General features: G+C 46.0%; 6 protein-coding genes across 6 annotated transcripts; 2 read left to right on the forward strand and 4 right to left on the reverse strand.

Moving 5' to 3' along the window:
• Positions 1-14: 14 nt before the first annotated feature.
• LAJ45_04215 (uncharacterized protein) lies at positions 15-3,064 on the forward strand (the record flags this gene model as incomplete). The annotated part of the gene is made up of 6 exons (XM_046113795.1): positions 15-38; positions 95-220; positions 300-668; positions 723-1,908; positions 1,965-2,681; positions 2,742-3,064. 6 exons carry the CDS (start codon positions 15-17, stop codon positions 3,062-3,064), a joined length of 2,745 nt encoding a protein of 914 aa, XP_045972897.1.
• A 446-nt stretch (positions 3,065-3,510) lies between these two features.
• Positions 3,511-5,768, reverse strand: LAJ45_04216 (uncharacterized protein; the record flags this gene model as incomplete). The annotated part of the gene is made up of 3 exons (XM_046113796.1): positions 3,511-3,681; positions 3,751-5,513; positions 5,570-5,768. The coding sequence occupies 3 exons, from the start codon at positions 5,766-5,768 to the stop codon at positions 3,511-3,513; spliced, it is 2,133 nt and encodes a 710-aa protein (XP_045972898.1).
• A 1,152-nt stretch (positions 5,769-6,920) lies between these two features.
• LAJ45_04217 (uncharacterized protein) lies at positions 6,921-8,491 on the reverse strand (the record flags this gene model as incomplete). Its single annotated transcript, XM_046113797.1, has 5 exons — positions 6,921-6,942; positions 7,002-7,093; positions 7,153-7,851; positions 7,908-8,012; positions 8,093-8,491. 5 exons carry the CDS (start codon positions 8,489-8,491, stop codon positions 6,921-6,923), a joined length of 1,317 nt encoding a protein of 438 aa, XP_045972899.1.
• A 304-nt stretch (positions 8,492-8,795) lies between these two features.
• LAJ45_04218 (uncharacterized protein) lies at positions 8,796-9,229 on the forward strand (the record flags this gene model as incomplete). The annotated part of the gene is made up of 2 exons (XM_046113798.1): positions 8,796-8,904; positions 8,958-9,229. The coding sequence occupies 2 exons, from the start codon at positions 8,796-8,798 to the stop codon at positions 9,227-9,229; spliced, it is 381 nt and encodes a 126-aa protein (XP_045972900.1).
• A 404-nt stretch (positions 9,230-9,633) lies between these two features.
• LAJ45_04219 (uncharacterized protein) lies at positions 9,634-14,854 on the reverse strand (the record flags this gene model as incomplete). The annotated part of the gene is made up of 7 exons (XM_046113799.1): positions 9,634-12,617; positions 12,678-12,819; positions 12,876-12,877; positions 13,441-13,474; positions 13,733-13,794; positions 14,164-14,300; positions 14,823-14,854. The coding sequence occupies 7 exons, from the start codon at positions 14,852-14,854 to the stop codon at positions 9,634-9,636; spliced, it is 3,393 nt and encodes a 1,130-aa protein (XP_045972901.1).
• A 592-nt stretch (positions 14,855-15,446) lies between these two features.
• On the reverse strand, positions 15,447-17,238 carry LAJ45_04220 (uncharacterized protein; the record flags this gene model as incomplete). Its single annotated transcript, XM_046113800.1, has 5 exons — positions 15,447-15,471; positions 15,534-15,693; positions 16,650-16,799; positions 16,967-16,983; positions 17,060-17,238. 5 exons carry the CDS (start codon positions 17,236-17,238, stop codon positions 15,447-15,449), a joined length of 531 nt encoding a protein of 176 aa, XP_045972902.1.
• Between the last annotated feature and the right edge of the window lie 356 nt (positions 17,239-17,594).

The following is a 17,594-nucleotide window of genomic DNA, read 5'->3' on the forward strand; positions in this document are numbered from 1 at the left end:
CTGCATTGATCATTATGGGATCCAGGCCAGAACTCAAGGTACGAATTTAGTATCACCAGCTTGTCCACGATGTCAATGCTAAATGCCCTCATAGGTCGACGACGAGAATGGCTTCATTTCCTTCTTTCAAAGACTCCCAGAAGTAGATGCTATCCGTCTATTCGAACGCAATGAATTCTATACTGTTCATGGCAAGGACGCGGTATATGTTGCTAAAACAGTAAGCCATTGGCCTCATTTTCTTAAAAAAACTTTTTTAAAAATTACTTGACATGGCTAAAGTGACGGATGGCAAATAGGTCTACAAAACTACATCGGTTATCCGACAACTAGGTAATTCAAGAAATACTCTTGAATCATGTACACTTTCCGTGACTGCCTTCCGTAATTTTCTACGCGAAGTTCTTTTCAAGGAGGGCAAACGAATCGAAATTTGGTCATCCACAGGGAAAAATAAATGGGAGCTCACAAAACAAGCTTCCCCTGGAAATCTTCAGGATGTAGAAGAAGATTTTGCTGGACAGATAGAATCATCGCCAATAATTCTAGCAGTCAAGATATCTGCGAAGGGAGAAGAGCGAAATGTGGGTGTCTGCTTTGCGGATGCCAGTATTCGTGAGTTGGGTGTGAGCGAATTCATTGACAATGACCTCTACTGTAACTTCGAGGTATGTTAACAATCTTTTCATCTGCATCGTACCGCTTTTTGACCTTCATTGTAGTCTCTCCTGATTCAATTGGGTGTTAAAGAATGCATCGTACAAATGGACGAGAAAAACAAAGATTACGAACTGGGCAAGCTTCGGGCCCTCATCGATCGCTGCGGAATTGTCATGACATTTAGAAAAGCCGCCGATTTCTCTATCAAGGATATCGACCAAGACTTTTCGCGCCTACTCACAAGTGAGATTGCAGTTGGGGTACTTCCACAAACCGAAAGTAAACTCGCTATGGGAGCTGCTTCGGCGTTGATAAAGTATCTAAATCTCATGTCCGATGATCACAATTTCGGCCAGTATCATCTTTACCAGCATGATCTGGCTCAATACATGAAGCTCGATGCATCTGCTGTGAGGGCCTTGAACCTTCTACCAGGACCTAGAGATGGTGCTAAAAATATGTCTCTTTATGGTCTCCTCAACAAATGCAAGACTGCGATCGGAACTCGATTGCTTTCTCAATGGCTAAAACAACCGTTGATGAGCCATGAAGAGATTGAGAAGCGTCATATCCTTGTCGAAGCATTTGTAGAGGACACAGAGCTAAGACAGACGATGCAGGAGGAGCACCTTAAGAGCATTCCGGACCTTTATAGACTCGCCAAGAGGTTCCAGAGGGAGCTGGCCAATTTGGAAGATGTCGTAAGAGCCTACCAAGTTGTTATCAGGATACCTGGATTTATTGGTACACTGGAAGGTGTCATGGATGAAAAATATAAAGACCCACTAGACATGAGTTATACAGCAAAGCTAACGGAGATCGCTGGGAAGTTGGAGATGTTGCAAGAATTGGTTGAGACTACTGTTGATCTCGACGCGCTTGATAACCATGAATTCATCATTAAACCAGAATTCAGTGATGACCTTGGTATCATTAAGAAAAGGATTGAAAGGCTGAAAACCGATATGGAAAAGGAACACCGAAGAGCTGGGAGCGACCTCCACCAAGAAGTTGACAAAAAGCTTTTCCTCGAGAATCATAAAGTTCACGGATGGTGTTTTCGATTAACTCGGACGGAGGCAGGATCTATCCGGAATAAGAGAGAATATCAGGAAATTTCAACACAAAAAAACGGCGTTTACTTTACCACTAGTAAATTACGAGACTTAAATAGGGAAGTTGACCAATCGACACAGACTTATAATAAAACTCAGAGTGGGCTTGTGCAAGAAGTCGTCAATGTGGCAGGTAAGTTTTCGCAACCATTTGCCTATAGATGTTATACACAACTCTAACACGCTTAGCTTCCTATTGTCCTGTTCTTGAAGAACTTGCAGACGTAATCGCCCACATGGACGTTATTGTCAGCTTTGCCCATGTTTCGGTGCACGCTCCGTCGCCATATGTCCGGCCTAAGATGCACCCACGAGGAGAAGGAAACACCATTTTAAAAGAGGCTCGACACCCCTGTATGGAAATGCAAGACGACATTCAGTTCATAACAAATGACGTGAGCTTATGTCGAGGGAGCTCGGAGTTTTTAATCATCACTGGCCCTAATATGGGTGGTAAATCGACATATATTCGACAGATCGGGGTAATTGCTCTCATGGCCCAGGCAGGATGTTTTGTTCCTTGCTCCGAGGCGGAATTGACCATTTTCGACTGTATTCTGGCCCGAGTCGGAGCTAGCGACTCGCAATTGAAGGGTGTTTCTACGTTTATGGCAGAGATGTTAGAGACTGCAACGATTCTCAAATCGGCCACTTCTGAATCGCTGATAATTATCGACGAGCTTGGTCGAGGAACAAGTACCTATGACGGGTTTGGGCTAGCATGGGCTATCTCGGAGCACATTGTCAAGGAAATCCAATGTTTCTCTATGTTCGCTACCCATTTCCATGAGTTAACGGCTCTGGTGGATGAGTATCCCTCGGTCAAGAACCTTCACGTCGTCGCTCACGTCGGAGATAGTGAAGGGGAAAAGAGAGAGGTCACGCTTCTGTATAAAGTTGAAGATGGTACATCCCTATTATTCCGATACCTTAACTGTTTAAGCTAAAAAAAAATACCTTTAACAGGCGTTTGTGATCAAAGTTTTGGTATACACGTTGCGGAATTAGTCCGCTTCCCGCAGAAGGTCATCAACATGGCTAAACGGAAAGCTGATGAGCTTGAAGATTTCACCGGCAAGCTAGAGCAACAGCATACACAATGCAGTAAAGAGCAGATTACAGAGGGGTCAATACTTCTCAAAAGATTATTGTTGGAATGGAAAGATAAAGTTGATGGCGGGAGCATGTCATCAGAAGAAATGAGGGAAGAGCTCATGAAATTGATATCAGGGCCATACAAGGAATCATTCGAAAATGATCCTTTCTTCCAGGCTGTGAAGGCTTTGTAGACTATACGACGTTGATATTATTATTTGAACGTATAGTAGAAGTGTCAGCGGGTGCGCATGGAATTCTGGTGGTGAATATGAATAGCTGAAATTGCATTGTTCTAATTATATGACTTCTTACACTCACCTGTTCCCTATTGTAGAGGTGGAAATAAGCATTTATAAGATGCCATATAGATGTAATGAAATCATGTAAATATCATTAAACCAACAATTTTATACAACTCTGTGTATCTAATGCACAACGTACAATACATTTATAAGGGAGAAAGGTATTCTAAACAGGGATAATCAGGAAGCAAGCGCTGGTAAATCAATGATTAAACAGACAAATGAAATTCCGAATTGAACAACAACTCCAATACACCAAAATTCAAGAAATGCATTTTCAAGAGGGAAACAATACTCCTAGCCATATAGTTAAGTAGTTGAGGTGTCTCAATATGCTACGCCACCAAACTATTCCTCATATTCTCTACCATCCCCTGTCCAATCCCCCGGATCATACCCAGTTCTTCCAAATCTTTGAATCCAAAATCCTCGTCGTCGTCGATAGCGGCTTCTCTCCTCCCTCTAACATGTTGCGCGAGAGATTCTGCTCTTTTCTTGCCAACACCCTACACAACGCAACGCCTCAATTAGCAAAGGGTCCTCATGTAATATCACTCGAGTCTTAAAAAGCTTACCCTGAGCTTCATTATCTGTGCTACATCCTCACTATTGATGATCTTCAAGAGTGACTGTGTCCGCGGAGTCTGCTGAACATCTGCAGGGGGTATATAATCGGTGTCCATGAGATCATTGTTATGAACATGCTCATCCTGCTCATCTTGTTCATCCTGCTCCTCCTTCCAGTTTGTAACAGCATCAACGCGGTCATTGTCGGTAAAGACTGCAAACGCTTTCTTCACTGGCATTGGGGGGGGCGGTGCGTGTGTTTCTTTTGTGTAGAGCTCCTCTTTAACGTCGCTCGTCTTAATTTCTCCTCCCTCTATATCCATAATTGACGTTTCATCTTCTTTTCTCGATAAAATATTTATGGCAGTAGACATGCCCGAGTTCTTTTTGCCTCGCAAGGCTGCAATCTTTTTCATTATTTTCGGGTTGTCAGGGAAGTAGGTCTGTGCCAGCTCATACATTTTCAATGCGGAGAAGTTTTCACCACGGGCAGTGTGTTGTTTTGCTAGGAGAATATAAGTAAGACCTTCTGCACGAGCATCTGCCTTCTTTTCGAGTTTTTTCTCGAGGAGTTCGAGTCGTCTACTAAAGTCGAAAGATACATCCGCTGATACTGGTGGAGGGGATTTGGCAGATTCGAGTGCGCGTGCTGCGAGAATTTCCTCCACCTTTTTTTCGACAATATCCGCGATATTAGCAGAGGATAGATGCGTTGACATACGACTATCGGTTTGACGGTTTTTAGTAATGCCGGAAGAGGCTGGTTTATGTAACGGCTTAGCAGGCTTAGCAGCAAGTGGTGCGCGTGTTGCCTTGAGCGACTTTTCAGCGAGCGAAGGTCTCGGTATGTGCTGTGTAGTATTTGTCTTTGCAGTTCCGAAAGCACGAGTTGGCTCTTTACTTAATAGCGCTGGCAATGGCTGGCGGTTGGAATAGGTAGCCGCTGGTGTATAGTCTGTTTCGGCCTGCTTCAACTCAATCTTTTTGGCGCGATTGGCAAAATTAAGTGCACTAAGGGTATCCATGTGGAATGCCTTCGTGGGGGCAAGATTCAAGATCATCACCGTGAGCCCGTTATTTTGACCAAGTGAGAGGATGCGTGTCATTTTGCTTTCGCGGTAAGGTATGCGGTTTTGTTTTTTGGTCATCGCTTCGACGCACTGCGCAAGGACAAATAGAGATTTGTTAATACTAGCGGATTCAATCATACGCTCTTTATCATTACAGGTTCGGCGGTTGTCTTCGCTGCCTGCTAAATCGATACATGAGACTGTGCCCGTTCGGGTCTCGCCCGTATCGCGGTTCGAAATAGCGACTCGGACGCATATAATGGCATGGCTTCTGCTTGAATGTGCATTGAGCTTTGTGGCAGAAGTGGAACGGTTGTTGTTGGCTTTATCGTATAATGTTTCGAACTCTTTGAGTGACGAGATCTCCTTCTCCGTCAACCCGACAACCACTGTCTTCCCTGCGTTATCTCGTAGTGATAGGCCAGAAGGCGTGCGTTTCTCGGGCGCCATAAAAAGGTCAAAGACTTTGTCATTGTAGATCTCGTAGTAGCTCATGGTTGCCGTCATTGTTATTTCTCCCTCCGACTTTCGTTCCAGCTCCTTTCCGCGACGGTAGATGGCGTTGAGAAGACGCGGAATGATGCCTCTTTCCGTAGCTGATTTTTGACCGCGCATAGTGTAAGTTTTACCACTACCAGTAGCACCATAAGCGAAAATTGTAACATCGTTGCCTTTAAATAGATGTTTTATTGTTGGCGACACTTATTCATATGCCCGTTAGCTTAGAGAAGAGACATGAAGGAATTGAATAATGTACCCTCAGAAAATAGCTGTGATTGATCAGACTCGCTGTCATGAACCGCGTTGAAAGGGAATGTGAAATTCTCGTTCTCGTTTTTCGGATTTGGCATGGAAATAGCTGTCCCTTCTGTGCGAACAACAATATCCTTCTCTATTTCATTTTTCAGGAGAGGGCGTATACGGGCAATTATCCGCACATTATTGCTGGTAGACATATTTTGGAAGGATTAGTAAAGCTCGTGTTGAGTATCGAAGAGCTTGAGGGGCAGCGGCTAGGCCCTCTGGTTTATCCCTTCGTTCGTGCCCGGTTTTCGCAAGAAAAAGCCGAGTTGATATTCAAAATACTAACTGCTACAGGGAGTGGATACCCTCTAGTAGTGGAAAGATCTGTTGAAAAAGAGGTAAAGAGGTTCGCGGAGTGTGGGTTAGGTGTACTAGAGATAAAAGTTGCTGGAACAATTTAATCAGCCCCAATAGCGTTTCTCGTCAATACGAACGAAGGGATGGTGTTGAGTGGGGAGTTATCCGAGCTTCGAAGACAAGAATGAGAAGGCAAGGCCAAACAGTAAGGAGTTGAGGATAACTACGGAATTGCGGCTCAAATGGGATAAACATGGGGCGTCTCCACAACAACAAACGCCCAGGTACGCTTTGCCACTTTTGTGCTACACACATTAAATGCAGGTAAGTTATGAGATGACTTTCGGTCTACTCTACGTATGCGAGAAGGCATAGGGGGTGGGTGTGTCAACTTCAGAGGAACTTTTTTTGTATGGGAGAGAAAATTCCACCGTCAGGCTAGGCGCTAGTACCATTGTGGGAGTAGATCTTCCAATTCCTATAGATTGATTGGCTACAAACGCCGAAGTTTACACACCTACCCACCATAGCTTCTCGAGCCATACCACAGAAACAAAACATACACTAGAACATGCGAAGCCAGTGTTTCAGCTTGGAATGCATCCAATGATCATCCTACTTATTCTTATGCACATCCCATCAAACAACTTCTTCAGCTCGTCTCAGACCTTAATAGCCACACATGGGTCTACGAGCTGGACTGCACAGCAATAATTTACTAATAAGCTGGGGGGTTATCCTAATATTATTGGCACTCAATTTATGCAGTCATCCTAAATAGACATGTCAACAATTCAAAGTAGATATGCAATTATGTAGATCGTTGAAAAAAAGAAACCATTTCGAGCCACGACTCAAGCTACTACTACAATCAAAGCTTCTCAATATCTTTCCGCGACAAGAATCGCAGTTTTTGTTACGTCTTTTATTCAAATCCCTAATCTACTAATTGATTGCCCTAATGAATTGAAAATACGAACACAGAAAAAAAAAACCCAACCAACTTTTCAAGATTTTGAAACCGCAGCACTATAAGGAGGTAGGTTAGCATCGGATTATATATATAGTTTGTCTTTTGGGAGACATACGAGATAACTTGTGTCCTGAAAAAGCCACCCTTTGTTCGCTCAATTACTTGCTGGTATACCGATTGTGGAGGATGGTTCATAATAACAGTTCCCTAACATAGATATAAATAACAACCTCATTAATGTGTACGAGCCAGACTCATCAACTTACGTCCTTGTAGTCAATTTTCGCATCGACCCTGGTATCGCGGATCAAGTTGACAATCCACTTCTCACCCTCATCCTGACTCAAGTTCAACCTCTGCGCCAAGTCCTTGATATCAATGCGCTGGTGAATCTTGCAATAGCTTTCAGAGATCAAGTGTCTTGCCGAATCCACGAATTCCTCAGCGGTGGCCACCAAGAAGAAATCACTCTTGAGAACCTCCTCTGCCTCTCCCAGCTTGCGTTGCGCCTCCTCGAAATCAAAGTCGATGTATAGGGCCGCAACGAAGTCAATGATAGGGTCACGGTACTCGTAAATCTCCTGCTTCACTATTCGGACGAGGTCCTTAAGTTGTTTCTGGTACTGTACAGTATTCCGGTTCCTATTGCGGTTGGTGATGACAGCGGCAGCAATATATCTGAGGATCCATGGGCAGGACGTTTGAACAGTATTGATATAGGCAGGTGAGAAAAACATCTCAAGAAGCGTATCCTTAGAGGGTTCGTGGTTGAAGAAGGGAAATAAGCACCAATGAAGCAACCATGTCCTGTGTTGAAGCTGTTCAAGGGGGTTGTTGTAGAGCTTTTGTTCAATCAGGTCCTTAACCTTTGTAACCTCCTCCATTGCACCTTCCCAGTTGGTCATTAGAATTTCACAGGCAAGCTTCCCCCAGGTAGCCTGACTAGTCTTGTCCGAATCCGTGGACTGTTAAATAGAAATATCAGTATCAAGAAGCTTAGCCAATTAAAGGCCTGACATACCAACACACGAAACTGGTAGAGAATATCGGCGGCAGCGGCGTAGTCTCCGCATCTAAATCGTTGCCTTCCATATTCGAAAAGCACATTGACACTTTCGACTGTAACCTTTACCAGAAGTTATCCTAGATTAGCTCTCAGCTTTTACTTTCAATTTCTGCTTTTCCCACGGTTAAGAGCAATTATACCCCATGGTTATCCTTCAAATACTGCATATTCTGCATCTTATCACTTCGAAGATTCCCAACAACATCCGGATCCTCAAGCAGCTGCATAACCTTTTCACTTTGTTCCCCAAGGTCCTTTAACCTCTGCAAGACCACATCCCTCTTTCCAATAAGTTCTTCGAGGGGGTCATCGGTATTATGGATTTTTGTGTACAGTGAACTGACAAAATCTACCATGTCCGAGCCCTTCATCAAATCATACTTCGCCTGAGTGATTTCTTCGTCGGTGAATATTCCACGCTGCTGTACGAATTCGAGTAGCGGGAATACTAGGTGTCGGTCAAGATGGGGCATCAGCTTAGGAATGAGATCATAGGAGACAGCAACATCGTTGCTACCAGCTTCCACACTGTCGGCCATATTCGAAAGTATTTGGCGTCAGCTCCAACAAACTCGAATTAGAGCTGTTGTTGTTGAAACTGATTTTTGGTGTTTTATTTGGCCTGTAACGTTGTGGATGGTTGCAGGAGAGAGATGTGGGGTTGCAAAGGACTGTCTTTTTTTTCCCTCCCCGCCAGACTAAACTTCGTACGCCAAGACATCTAGTGAGTTCGCCATCTGATATGGCGCGCGGTTTTTTCTACGAAGTGCCAGACGACAGTACAGTATCGCGAATCCCTCCATCACCCAGAAAAACAAAAAAGTTCAACTGGTGCTGAGCATCATGCTATACACGTACTCTCATTCAATTACCCTAAGGGCATTGCGTTCTCAACTCCTCCGACAGGCCCACACTGCTCGCTTCACCACCACAACCCGACGAGCAGAAGAGAGTGAGCTCTCCTCCTTATATTACTCGATTGGCTGCCCAACTAACCTCCTTCAGTCACCCCCGAATCCCAATCCCAACTCCCCTACTTCATCCATCGCACCAAAACCAACAACCTCCCCGTCTACGAGGAACTCCGCGGGAGCAATAAGAAGGAAACACGGATCCGCAAGGTTGATGGAGACCTTAATGCACTGAAAGGCCATGTAATCAATCATTTGGGTATCGATAAAGAGTCGGTCTCAATCAACGGGCGCACGAGACATGTTATAATTAAGGGATGGTTTAAGAAGGATCTATCGTCATGGTTGCAGGGGCTAAGATTTTAATCTACTATTTGACATTAGTGTGGCTACCCTTAGAGACACAGAGCGCCAACAAAACAATTGGTGGTTCGGGACATCTTGATGTAAACTCTGCGTGTTCATTTTATTATTTGGCGTTTCCCTTTCCTACTGTAAAAAAGAAAACTCATGTAAGTGTACAAAGTTGAAAGAGGCATAAATTACCCTCCAAAATATCGCTCCACCGTTTAGTTAGATGCAAGGGACGCCGATGATCCCTCTGGTAAAGTACAGAACAAAAAAAGAAATAGCAAAGTGATATAGTAATTTCCACAATGAAACAGACTTGATCCCAGCATTTTATACAAATACGAACCATCCAAACCCTCCTTTTCCCCCCGCCTCTGCGCCTCGCAGTACGGACCATTACAAAAAGATACCTATTTCCCTCAATCATTCAGCCCTGCATAAGTACAAAGCTGCTTAACAATAGCACCGTCTATCTGAACTGTCAACAGCGCTCCTAAAAGACTCTCCTTCTTCGGCAATACCCCCAGCGGAACTCTCGACGCTTCATCCTTTCCAAGCTCTGATTTTTCTGCCAACCTTTGTAAAACTGCCATTCCCCGGTGTGTGATCCGTGCAAATGGTTGTGAGTCATCCGGACTTGGCATCTTACCGCCTTGTCGAGGATGCATTGGCCCAACTTGGGGACTTAATAAACACACCAATCGCAACAAACTGAGGGCAAACCCATCCTCAGATGAGAGCCACGACCGTGCAATTCCTTGATCGGGGCCAGGAGCAATTCCAGCAAGAATCTCTGCAGCGAGCATGCCCTGCTCCAAGAAAGGTTTTCGCGCCTCCACAACCTGAGGCAGCGTTACTTTTGTATTGTCCGGAATTGGCGATATAGCGAGAGCAAAGGAGCGCGTAAGAAGGTCATACGGGGGTGTCGTCGATGATTCTGAAAGGAATATCGTTCGATAAAATGCACGATTTGGTTCATCCCGTGCTAGCAACTTCGCCAAACTATCGACTGCGGGCGGAAGATAACGATGAATTGAAGGGGAATATGATGTGAACATCAGATTTTCTCGCCCAGTAACTGCGGGGAGAGGCTGAGGAGCAAATGCCAGTATTAGGTGCAACAAATTAAGTGCCTCATCCTCACTAGGCAGTGTAATTGAATGAGAAAGATTGGACAGATAGATAATAATATCTTTCATAAAATCCAAGGTGTTGGTATATGTGCGGAGCAGTAGCCTGCTAGTGCCAAGTCTTTCGATCACGACTGACAAGAACCTAACCACATTGGGATCCGCCAATGCCTTATGATTGGATTCAAAGAATGACAGATTGCGGAATATTGTGGTAATGCAAATTAACTTATCGGCTGCTTTTTCTAGTTCGTATTCGATGGATCCAAATTGTGGGATGTCGACAAGCCTATCTACCTCTGCTTTGCAAGCTCTCATCACTTCTTCGTAGGCGGGTACGGCAATGCTTTCAGAGCTCTCTTCTGAGTGCTCCGTAAGCAATCCCACCTGAGACTCGGCCACATCCACTAATGTCTCAATCAAATCCTCGCAGCTCTCTAGGGCTATTGACCATCTCGATTCCACAGAAACTGTTGCCAGTGTATCTAATGCATGTCTGACCTCAGCGGCCAAGCCTGACTTGAGCATCATCGTCAAGGCATGAATATCGATAACTCCAAGCTCTTGAAACATAGGTATCGTTGGCTTATGAAATATAATCTCCGCCCCAATTTGTCCCAAAACAGCCGCGGGTAATCCTCCATGGGTATCCAAAACTCTCACTTTTGGTTTAAAGTCGGCCGGGATTTCCTTAATAGGCGTAATGGGGTGTTGGGGGGCTGAAAAGGCGGCTGGTTCCTTTTGTGGTAAAGGTGTGGGCGGCATTGAGAAACTAGGAGATGGGACGGGGCCATGTGGGGATGCCATGTCCATCGGGATTCGACTCGGTGTGCTTGTTTGTTGATATTGAACCTGTGGTCTTGCGGGCGTTGCTGGTTGAGCAGCATACCCATTTTGCATGTTAGGCCGCGTTTGGTTATTGGGCACCGGCGTTGCTTGCTTCGGGGCCCCTTGAGGTCGTTGCGGCATCTGTTGCTGAGCGTTTTGTGTATTTGAAATCTGCTTCACCGGTTGGGGCTGTTGCATAGAAGGCTGCTGCTGCTGCTGTAGCCTCATGTCTGGCACTTGTTGCGGGTTCTGCCTCGCCATCTGCGCTCGTTTCATATCCTGCTGAATTTTCATCCAAGCCATCATCTCATAAGACCCCAGGTATTGTCTGTATATGTTCATCATTTCTTCTGCTAGTGATGGGTGTTGGTCACCACTAAATCCTAGGCTCATTGCGACGTGGGCCCATTTGTTTTCTGCGGAGACCTTTCGCGATCCACCCATCTTCAACACACTCCCATAAAGATTGACCAGACTCACAGCCTTTCCCGCAATAGTCGGAAGGCCAACAATCGGAGTTCCCTGCTTTTGCATAAACCCGTAGAGAATCTCCATGAATTGGTGGGGATCAGTCTGTTGTCTTTGTCCAGAACCAGGAGCTACTTGCCCCTGGCCTTGACCTGGAGGGCGCGACACCTGAGAATTCATGGGATTGGAAATCATCGCGTTCGAATTCGGCGGCGCGGTAGTTCCCATACGTTGCGTTTGTTGTTGTTGAAGTTGCTGTTGCTGAAGTTGATGTTGATGTTGTTGCTGCTGCTGCTGTTGTTGCTGCTGCTGCTGCTGTTGTTGTTGCTGCTGCTGGTGTTGCTGCTGTTGCTGCTGCTGTTGAATCATTCTTTGCTGCTGCTGCCTCGCTTGCATCTGATACATCATTTGCGCTTGCATCTGATTTTGCATCGGTTGTTGCATATGTTGCGCGGGCATGGGGGCAGGGGACGAAGATGCAGTACTAGGGGGCGGCGAGAACCCCTGACTGAAGTTCTGGGTGTAGGCGTGCTGTGAAGGCATGGCTAAGCTAATGTTATTTTGCGGAGTGCTAACGCGTGAAATATGACCAGGCGGTGGAGGAGAGCTTTGCGCCATGAACGACTGCTGAGAAGGCGCTGGTGAAAAGGGAGATGGGGACTGCGTTGCAACACGTTTCGGTGGGGGAACCTGAGAGACATTTTGTTGACTAAACGTCTGGTTCTGCATGACAGGCGACGGACTTGCAGTAGCAGAACCAACATGCTGAAGATGTGAATGAGGATATCCAACAGGTGTATATTGTCGTTGCTGCTGCTGTTGCTGCGCGTTCTGATTGTTTTGGTATATCTGGTACGCGAGCTGTTGGGGGTTCTGTGCCATGGGCGTGTGGGAACGCGACGTTGGGAGATTGCCAGTTGACTGACGCGGGGATAAGGTGGCAGATTCTTCACGCGGACGTGGTCTCTTGAGAGGTACTACGGCATTCACGTTATACGCCGGCTGCGGGAAACCGGGAGATGACGTCCGAGACGTACCATTCTGGAGCTGGGCGCGTTGATGTGCTGCCTGCTGGAATTGATGGGGATCTATGGCGGAGGGAGGAATCACACCGGCCGCTGAATCGTAGGAGTGCATGCCCGTCGCAGAAGGGACCTCGGGGCTAACGAACGTTGAGTTCTGGACAGCCGAAGGGTCTTGCAACCAACCAGACAATGACATGGACTCGGGATAACCTCTACAAAGCAGTACACACGCGTTAGCTAATATGATCGTCATTTCTAACCACTAACACGATCGTCGTCTTTAAATCACCCATCCCAACCACCTCTCAGTGATTAGGACCGCTACTACTTTCACCTTCACCCCACTCCACTCCCTCCCCTCCCTCCCCTCCCTCCACCCCTTCCACTCCCACTCCCGCTGTCACTGTCAATGCCGCTGCCACTGCAACGCCCTCATTCACTGGCAGCAGCACTAACCATCATAACGACATGAACCGCATGCCAAGGGGAAGGCAGCCAAGGCAAAACAACCCCAGGCACGCAAGAACATCATTGCAAGATGAATGACGGGGAGCACAATGCGGAAATGCAAGAAGCAAGCGGAGGTCATGGGATTTAGGTTCGGGCCGCGCCAGCCAAAGGCGTGCGAGCACACAAGGCAAGCGGACAAAAAGGGGGGGCACGAAGCATGCCAGGCCTGCTGGTGGGGAGGGAGGGGAAGCACAGGCACGGGGGAAGAGGGGTAGAACAGACAGTATAAGAAGCAGCAAAAGAACGGGGGAGCAAATTCACTGACCAAAAGCAAGCAGGTTCCGGCAAGTGCGTGCGTGCTTGCTCAACAGCGGGGACGAGTGAGTGGTGGTGTGTGTCAGATCGACCAGAGTGTCTCTGCCGCCGCTTGCCAAACGAGTAGTAACAAGGGGGAAGGTAAATGACAATAATAAATATCTCAGGGTAGGGTTATAAAAGACAAAGGTAAATGTAAAAAAAAAAAAAATTCAATAGTCGACGTCAACGTTATTGATGCTGGGTATGTTGAGAGACTCTCCTTGCTACGGCTAATGCTACTATTAAATGACAGCTATTACAGCTACTATCAATGCCGCTGATGCTGTTTTCTTCTTCTTTTCGCAAGGGAGTGGTATCAAAGCTTGAGTAGGGAACGAGAGCCTCAATAGTTAGCCACACGGAACGGCTTGTACATAGGCAGGTAACAGCATGCTTAGGCAACTAGGGGGGGGGGGAGCGAGATAGTCAAGGGAACCGGATGGGTGGCATGAGTGATGAGGTATGGGTGGATGGATGGACGGGTGTATGTAAATACAATAATGTCATGTACATACATACGACGTGTGTGATGGAAATGGGGATGGGATGGGGAAGCGCAAAGGTAAAGAGAGGCAAAGTAAAATGGGGAGGGGGGTTGGAGGGATCGGAGCTTGTGAGAATAAGAAGCGATTCGATGTATGTATGGGATGGGATGGGGATGGGGACAAGCGCAGGAAAATAAAGTGCGTACCTTTTTTTGCTTTCGCGAGTGGAGAGATAGAAACGTAGAGCCAAAAAATCTCTGGTGGGAGGGCGCGCGAGGATGGAGAGGTTGAAGGAGGGAGCGTGGCAAGGGCGACAGCACCCAGCCTACCGTTGCCGAAAACGCTCGAACAAAGACGCGTTAAGTGTATGGAGAGGAAGAGAAAGCCTATTCCTCCAAGAAAAAAATAGGGGGATTCGTTTCTCAGGAAGAAGATCGATAAAAAGGACACAACTTGGGATCTATGGGCTTCGTGTATACTTCATCGGTCGCCTAACAATCTCACGATACAGAATTCTACCCGCCTGAGCTGGAATAACTCGACGTTGCGTGTTCTCTGACCAAACGTTGAAAGGATCGGAAAGAGACGGGTATCAGGTTGGGCAACAGAGAAAAGCAACGTATCGTAGGAAACAGCAAAAAATAATAGGAGTACCCATGACGACAAACCAAAACTTCCATATGTAATAGACATTCTCAAAACGCTCGACATAACTCAAGAAGTTTGACTTGAAGTACTGAAAAACTCGAAGAAAATAAAGAAAGAGTATTTGAACCAGCAATAGGTGGGTCTGAGCATATTGGTATGTATGTAGGCCACACTATCGAGCAGGGGGGCTGAGGATTTGATGGGTCCGGCTACGCACCCAGCTTGGCTATCGTTTTCTCCATGGAACATGGCCATGCATGTGCCTCGTCACCGGTTCGTTCTCTGTTGCTAATTCGATTCGAGTTGATTGATAGGAGGTGGGGAAAGGTAAGGATGAAATATCGGTTTTCTGGATATGTTGATGCAAAAGTTGTGAAACATTTGGAGGTTTGAGGCAAAAGGATTGCCTTGATCAGTGCGTATTGCAGTTGATAGACCTATAGAGATGAGATAGCAAGTATAAGAGAACCAATGTGTGATAAATAGTGAGAGAGGTAAGAGAGGTAAGAGAAGAGAAGAGACGAGTTCGAGTTCGAGGGTAGAGGAGTAGAACAAGAAAAGTGATAGAAGAATTGGGGCTTCTGTGTTCTTGACGCTTGGACTCTTTAGAGTTGAACTCAAACTTCTCTAGTAACTGGGTTTTGGAGAACAGGCTCGGACTACACACCTGCACTGGCTATGGATACAAGTCCTTTGGTCTTAAGATCTTGCGTGTTCCGCACATCGTCTGCACGGTCCCTTCATGTTCTGGGGCTAATCATCATGGAGGGTATCACGATAGCCCCACATCATAGGGAAAACATAAGACCCCGCACCTTCCACTCATTTAGTTGAGAATAGCTCAATTGGTACACTTTCCTTTATTCCTTTATTTCTTATACCATCAGCATTCCTGCCCCCGCAAGCCCTGGGGGAATATTACACTCACACCTCGGCCTGATCAGTTCTTTCATGGGTTTCCGGGATTGCTTGACATGATTCGTATCCGTCGCCGAAGAGATGATGGCAACCCGAAATATCGTCTATTCTCCGAACTATGTACGCCAACCCTCGGGCCAAATCTCGGAGATTGCTGTTTTGTCTCCCCTCTTGACGCCACCATGTCAGATTAATATCACAGTGCCAAAGTCAACAGTTTTTCTGAGGTCGGAAAGGCTTGGTGTTCATCTACGATTGAAGACCCGTTTAACATCAGCCTCACTCTGTTATAACGAACCTGCATACTCGTTCGATACAGCAGATTGCCTATCCGGTGCAGCAGGCAAGACTCTGTGTGAAATTCGGATTCGGATCACCAAAACAACAGATTTGTGGCTCTTTTGGCATTCGGTATAACTAGTTGCGGGCAACCGATTGGCGTCCAACTCTTTCAAAGTGGCCATGGAGGGCAGGTCTTGAGCAAGAAAAACGGCTTAAGCAGTTTTGAGGATTTACCAAACATACCCTATCGTAAGGGAAATATGGTGAAGTAACATATAGTTACCGCAGTGAATCCCGATGATCTTATCAGGCAGAGCATCTTAATGCCTCGCTGTGGATCCTTATTCGATGCCGGCTCTTGTCTTCACAATTCAATCGGAGCCTGAATCGCATCGGTATGCCTCCCACCTAGAGTACTATTAATTATTACTAGGTCTTTCAGGTTTCTTGTTCTCCCAGGTATCGGTCTTCTGAGAATCAACTTTTTTATCCTCTTTATTCATCCTTTTCTTTCAGTGTTACAAGCTTATTTTGTTATTCATTGCGACGGCATCCCCGTTTTCATCTGTACCAGCAATTTCAAGGTGGTCGCTACATGTAGGTACATGTATGCAGCGTTATTTTAGCAACACACGCATCATCCCGATAGAGCTTGGAGCATTTGAAGAGAAAAGACCGCAGAAGCCTGGTTAAATAAGTCGTCACCTCACCTATATAAAAAAAAAAAACCTTATTACATGTACGTAGAGTAGAGTAAGTTTGTCAAGAGACAATGCATATAGCTACTACAAGTCAAATAAATAAAAACTAGCCTCTAAATATATTGCGTATGGGTTTCCAGAACCTGGAAGGCGAAATTCCTGTAGCCAAGTGTGGGCGATGAGGGAGAGAACAAGCTTTAGACCAAACCACGCAAATGCCAAGCCACGGTAAGAAGCGAAATTCGAGTGATATGTAGTCCGATAGACTGTGGCAAATTCCTGTGATCGACGTGCTTACTCGAGAAATTAATATTAAAGGTTCTATGTTATACATGTAGGTACATATGATGTAGATATGTACTCTACTCTAGAGTAACCATGGGCGGCAGCATATGCTACTCTATTATATGGATGCAAGCACATGTCATGTAGAGTGGAGGTAATGGCAGGGCGTACGTACCGGGAGCCTTATCTTCTCTTTTGTAAAAGGTAAATATTTCTCCGAATCGGAAGAGTTGCGATGAATCCGTAAAATTCGATGACCTGGAATTACCCGGCAACCCGGGGCATCTCAATTGAAAAATGTCGGTATGCACGCAAGTTTTTTTTGGAGACGTTTCCGATGGGCTCGTCATCTTCAATCAGAACAGCGCAGAATTCATACATGAGGTGGTTCCCTCCTATGTTGTAGCCACCAAGCTCGGAGTCTTGTCCGGCGGCAGCGGCGGACATGGTAAGAAAGGTGGTGATGTTCTATCGGAAACAGCAAAGAATGTTCTCGGCGGCAATCGCTTCAGTGTGTGTGATGGTGAAAGATATTGAGGGACAGCGTAAATTTATCATGATAGGTATTGTGGTGAGAAAGCATAATGAAGATTGATAGTGTGCCATATTCGGGTGGGACAGGACCCTGACAGCCCCTCATCTGTCATTAGAGTTGGGTTAAACCCATTATCAATCTGTAGACTAGCTCTCCACCGCCACACCTGCAAACCGTTTTAAGTGGTCATCGCCACACATTCCCATTCCCTGCACGGGCCTCCATCCCAACCAGCACCAAACAATCCGGCTGTCGGAAAAACAAAAAA

Source organism: Morchella importuna, assembly GCF_003444635.1.
Source record: "Morchella importuna strain M04M26 chromosome Unknown Morimp01GS010, whole genome shotgun sequence".
Lineage (NCBI taxonomy): Eukaryota > Fungi > Ascomycota > Pezizomycetes > Pezizales > Morchellaceae > Morchella > Morchella importuna.